The sequence below is a fragment of the Seriola dumerili genome, unplaced genomic scaffold (genome assembly GCF_002260705.1).
Source record: "Seriola dumerili isolate Sdu_G_001 unplaced genomic scaffold, Sdu_1.0 BDQW01000149.1, whole genome shotgun sequence".
Lineage (NCBI taxonomy): Eukaryota > Metazoa > Chordata > Actinopteri > Carangiformes > Carangidae > Seriola > Seriola dumerili.
The window spans coordinates 4,259,740-4,265,762 of NW_019174404.1; the positions used below are offsets into that span (position 1 = coordinate 4,259,740).

Genomic DNA, 6,023 nt, shown 5'->3' on the forward strand with positions numbered 1-6,023 from the left:
AAGTTGTGTTCAAGACACAAGTGGAGCCACTATCGTATTCAGTTCTGTAAAATCTATTTCAGTAAAGTTCCTAGGTTTTGCCCTGTGAATGAACTTAAAACCTGAGCATGGCTGTGCTGACTCCGGAGCTAGCGGCGCTTTTAAATCTAAAGAAGTTAGGAATTTTTTTCGAGTTGAACTCAACTGTGTCTGTATTGGCTGTAACCTACAAAAGGGTTGGATGTGACACACAAAGTGCTTTTGCACTTAGTAGTTTGTAGCCTCTGAATCTTTCATGACCAGCATATGCTTGTAGCTGAAACTGGCCAGAACCATACAGTACTATAAGTGCAGTTCAACTATTTTAAAGCTTATGGCATGGCAGAGGGATAAAATAAACTTTTCCAAATATATCATCATTATTAGAATAACTTAGAGTACAGCAACCACTGCACAATTTTCCACATGGCTATATAAGACTGCACGATAGGAAAACCAGTGTAAAGGCACACTCGTAAAAGCAGGCTCAATATTCTCACTGTGATTTGTTGTGACACAAAGATCACTTCAATCAAATTGCAAAGCTGCACCTGGCTCGCCATTCCCTCAGACCACAATTATTAATTACTGATGAGCAGTGTTTTAAACTTGTATCTGCTGGGCAAAGACAAAACCAAGACAAGTATGAAGGTGCATTAAAAGAACAAATTCTCTCTTGGCTAAGTGCCACTGCTGAGAACCTAAACTGTGCCTTAGGTCTGAAAGTGAAAAGATATTCTGGGGTGGCGTCCAACACTGCTGCTTAGCAGAGATTCAGTCTGACAGTCTGTTACAATACAGCTGAAACAGATTCATATCACCAGTGTACCATGTATTGTCTGATGGTAGACATCAGTTTTCTGTGATATAATCAAATCCAGAATTCATATATCACACCCTCCAATGATAGTGACAGATTGTTGAAAATAAGCCCAATGTGCCACTCAGCTTTTCATCTGACTGGCCGCAGACCACTCGCTGAGTGTATTATGGACTGAGTAGATGTGGTCAATGCCTGAGCAGAGTAACAATCCTCTGCAATTACATTAACTAACAATCTCTGCAGTCAACACGGACTGGACAGCTGTTAGAACAGAGAAGATCCCCAGAAATAAAATGCCACGCTATCTGTAAATGTATCATCCAGAGTAAACATCTGTCACTGACTGATCTATTGTCCTACTGACATCTCCATACAGAGGTCAGGGGATTTTTTTTAACTCCTGCTCACTAAGTATGTGTTAACTGTAAAGTATAGGGCTTATGTTTTACACTACCAGCTGAGCTAGCAACCAAAATATTTGTAAACCTAGACTTATTAAAGGGAGATATTGAACCTAATTTCTGCATTAACAATTTTTCTCTTCTGGTGGATTTTTTCTTCATATTTTCTGCATTTATAGAGCGCTTTTATCCAAAGTGATTTACAATACATCATGTGCCTCATTCACCCGTTCACACACCAATGCAGACGAGCTCGAACTCTTCTGGTTCTGATGTCAAAGAGCAACAGCTTCTTTCTCGACTTGCTACAGAGGAAAAATTAGCAATATATTTTTCATTTTATATGCTTAAATTCTACAGCAGAGCAAAAAGTCAATGACACTTCAAAACAGCTGCTGAAATGCAGTGGATGTCATAAAGTTAATTTCTAAAATTAAAATCTATTTGGATTAAAGATATAATTATAATTATAAATGTACAGTGAAGATCAGAAGATGCTGTAAATCTTAGTATTGTTCCACCCAGTACCCACTCACTCAAATTAAACTTAATTTAATGAACATGGGCCCAAGTATAAAAATGTTTTGAGGAAACATAGAGACAACACTACACTGAATCTCAGTAGACCTTTGCCAAAGAAACTAAAGCATCCCTGGAGCAATAAAGAAGAATCACTGGACGTCAGCACAATCAAAGAAATTTGACACACTCTTCATCACATACATAACAAAGTAAGCGTATTAAATTCCATGAGACAGTGCCTGAAGAGCGAGCATTTAGTATCAACATATTGTAAAATAGGAAGTAAAAATTGTCTACCGTATGGGTGTAAGGTGCTTCTCCCAGGTTAATCCCATCTTTAGCAAGTTTATCCCTTATCAGTACCTTCAGCTTCAGTTTGGGATAGGTCACAAAGTCATTGCAATCTGTGAATCTCAGGTTATGGTTTCCAGGACAGGAGGCCTGGTGTATTCCTGTGGTCTGTGGGTGTGATCTCAGTGTCCTGAAGTCGTCCTCTCTGTTTGAGTGTGAAGTGTGGTGGAGAGTAGAAGCATCCAGAGGCTCTAAGGTGAAATAGTAGCCTGCTGCTTTTCTTTTGTCCTCCTCTTTTAGATTCTGCACTGCTGTGATCAGCCTGTGTCTGTGGTACTGAATGCGAACACCTATGGCATCCAGGTCTGGTTCTCCGATCTGTTTACACACTTCCAAATCATCGTACCCGTTGTCAATGAAAGACTCCACATACTGGGCCAGATGGAGCTTCGATAGCCACTCCAGGACGAGATTTGGCCCTTGGCTCATCTTCAGACAGGATAAAGGAGGGCTTACCTTAGGTGCACGCCATCACCTCCATGCACACTGCTGCTGCAGCACTGTGATCCATGTAACTCCCACCTTACACAGGGCCCCAGGTTCAAGTCTCCAAAGTGGGCACATCTATTAGTTGTGGGAAGAGCCTTAGAAAAACAGAGCAAACGCATATTTAGAGATGACAGGAAATGTTGAATGAAACACCTTTAACTGTCAGAAGCAAAACCCAACCGCTGCACTGCTGAAGTTCTCTTGAGCAAAAACAGTGAAGACATGCGTCAGGGTCTCTTGTTGACCCTGACCTTTGACATGTCATGGAGCCGTTTAACTTAATGGTAAAAAAAAATACTATGGTTGATTCTAAGCCAAAAGAGCCCAACAAACGAATTTGACTTGAACCGTTAGCCACATATTAACGGTTGGGTGAAGCGTAACAGTTACTTTAGCTGCTTTATCTACGTCGACGGAATCGTAAAGTTAACGTTAGCTAGTGAGAAAAGGCGAATTGACCACGTTTCTCTTAAGTTATCCTCTACCAAACATGGAGAGGAGATAAAACACACCGTAACGTTAACAGTTGGCGTCCTCTCACGCTGCATCCATCCTCTTTGTTTCATTCATCACAACGGTTACGGAGCAAGACGCTCAGGTCCATCAAACATTCATCCGGAGCAACAATTAAAAGGTTAACGCTAAAGCCAGAGCGATATACAATATATAACTACTACAAAAACGCTCGTAGAGGATAAAAAATAAAATGAATTCTCTGCTCTCTATCTGCTCAGAGAAGTGGCTTACTTTATTCCTGGTCTCGCCGTTTGCAACTTTGCTGTCCCACCGCTTCGTCCGCCGGTTCAGTCTGAGTGAGGATGCTGCTCCGGCTTCAGTCATTGCTGTAGTCTTCACCCCCCCCCCGGACGACGGGAGCCCTGCGAACACTGGCGCCACCTGCAGGGACTTCTGGGTAATGTAGGACTGAGAAATTGAGAAATAAAAAAATAAAATAAAAAAAGATGTATTCTAGGTGGTATAATAAAAAAAAGACGTTAAATACTTTCTCAGATATCTTGATTTAAATTTTGAGTTATTCTACCTTGTTGACTAATTTATTAACCTCAAACAAAGAGAAAAGATGTAATACTGGCACTAAACTAACATTGGACTGACATTGATATATATTATTTTTTAATGGCTCATGGCATGCCATTGTATAGGTATATCTGTAATGAAAACAAGTAAAAAGAAAATACCATAAACGTTCTTAGAAGACAACAAAAAATAATTTCTGCCACGTTGAGATAAATGGTCTCTTCATCTTTCTAATTTTGCAGAAACTACTATAAATCAAGGAGGCACCAGGCTGTCCCCTCAGGATTATCAAGGCAGTGTTGGACAATACTCCAGGGTCCTTGATCAAGACAATTTAATCTATTGCTGACACTGACCTCTGACCTTTGGAGGGGCATGCCCAAAAAGAAGTCCGCAGGTAAACGGAAGAACATGAAACAGAAAACACAAGACAAAACATGTTATGATTGGTTTTACATTTATTTTCCATTGCACAATAATATCTATATATACTGTATCTACAGTCTAAATTGTTTGTGGCAGCAGATTAAGTCAGACATCCATGTGAAATTTATTTTAATAAAACTGTACAAAAATTGCCTACTATGAGAAAATACTGCAACTCCACAGATATTCATCCCAGAAGACAGATGGATGGAAGTATGGCGACTGAGAAACCCTTGAGCTCTCCTGCACGGTGCTGTGAGCCTAGCTTCGGTTTCAATGCATTTTTACAGCGCAGGGGAAGCAAGAGTTTTCATGAAGCAGAACAGTAACATAAACAGATGTACCAACAAAATAAATATAATCTCTCACACTTATACAATTGGCATGATCAAACAAAAATGGGACACACTTCTGATGTGTTGGTGAGAACTTCAGTTTTGTTCAACATGGTGGTAAATACAAATGCCAGAACAGACAATCTCTAAGAGGGGATAATACATGGTTGTTTCAAGTTTGTAAACACTTAATATCATGCATCCTTCAATGTGCAATAAGAGACCATTTAGGACATATATGTTGCAAACTGAAGCACTTTAAAGTCGAGGCCACACTTTGTAGAAAGACTCAGCGGCCCACCGACAGGAGATGACCCTCCTGCATTAGCAAAGCTCGAATCTGAAATGAGCATGTTCAATATATAACCAGAAATGTTTATTGTCATGTCTGGATGATGGATAATTATGCACAACCATTGTTTGGACATTAATGTGATTAATTCTATCCCAAAATGACGTTAAAGGTATTCATTTTTAATAATTCTTGAAATTAAAAGTATATATATTTGTTTTCAAATATATAAATATATCATAGTATCATCAACCTGACATTGAAAACAAATCTGAGAGTGAAGCAATCAGCATGGCAAATGACATAGATAAGCATAGGTTCTGTCATGTTTTGGTCCTTTCGAAAAAAAAAAGAAAATGGGACACGAAAGAATAAACACATTAAAAATCATACTAACAAAATTATTTTAAGTACAAAAAATAGTGCAAAACCCACATAACTGCTCTTTCAAATGGGTTTACCTCAGTAGTATACAGTAGATTAAAATCAGCCAGCTAAAAGTGAAGGGTTTTATTCCAAAATGCTGTATATCCATCTTGGAGAAAACTTTTTTTTTTTTTTTTGGTGTAACTGATAACTCAACATCTCCTAACTATACATGATTTAACACTCTTAAATCTAAGAAAACTTCTCACAGTATCTCTAAAGTTTAACTTCACGTCTGCAACCATTTTCCATGAGTCTGTTACATAATTTTCTTTGGTGGATATCTCATTTTGGAACGAAACTCTTCAGATTCACTTTGCTTGTCGTCTGAACACATGTACAGCAGTTTGGGAGTAATGAGGGTGTTATGCACAGAAGAAGAAGCTAAAGCGGATCTTCCATCGCCCCCCCCCCTACGCACAGTAGACTTCTTGACTCGTGCTGTCCAAGGTATCCGGACTGACTCTTACCATTTGGGAAAAAATCAAGACAACTCTGTGAAATTAAGCAACTCTTTGGTGTCGGAAAAGAACATGGCCGCAAGCGTATACAGTATGTCACGTTGCCTGAACCTGCACTGTCAGATTTGTGTCCAGCTGTCCCGTTATTTACAACATTTGGCAGCAATCCGGACTGACAAAAGCCTCGTCTCTCTTTCCAAAATAAAAGACCAACAGATAATGCTCCTACATTGACACAAATAGCAGCATATCCTTGCACCTCATAAAAAAGAAATCTAATTACAATAGAATTCTAGTTAATCACATTGAAAAACACTGTCGAGCAAAAACAAAAACCTCAAAAGACCTATTGTAATACACTGTATCTATGTAGTATTATAAATATTGGCGCCCATACACATATTCCTGAATATATGTATGTTCACAAACACACAGATATAC

General features: G+C 39.0%; 1 protein-coding gene across 1 annotated transcript in view; it reads right to left on the minus strand.

The window, feature by feature from the left end:
• The window catches only part of LOC111225549 (SAM and SH3 domain-containing protein 1-like), a 44,609-nt gene extending 41,158 nt beyond the window's left edge, over positions 1-3,451 (minus strand). The window contains exons 1-2 of the mRNA XM_022750492.1: positions 3,352-3,451; positions 2,062-2,699 (exon numbers count right to left, since the gene is read on the minus strand). Coding sequence (XP_022606213.1) covers positions 2,062-2,544 — 483 coding nt within the window. The 5' untranslated portion in view covers positions 2,545-2,699; positions 3,352-3,451. The remainder of the gene's footprint in view (positions 1-2,061; positions 2,700-3,351) is intronic.
• Positions 3,452-6,023: the final 2,572 nt, after the last annotated feature.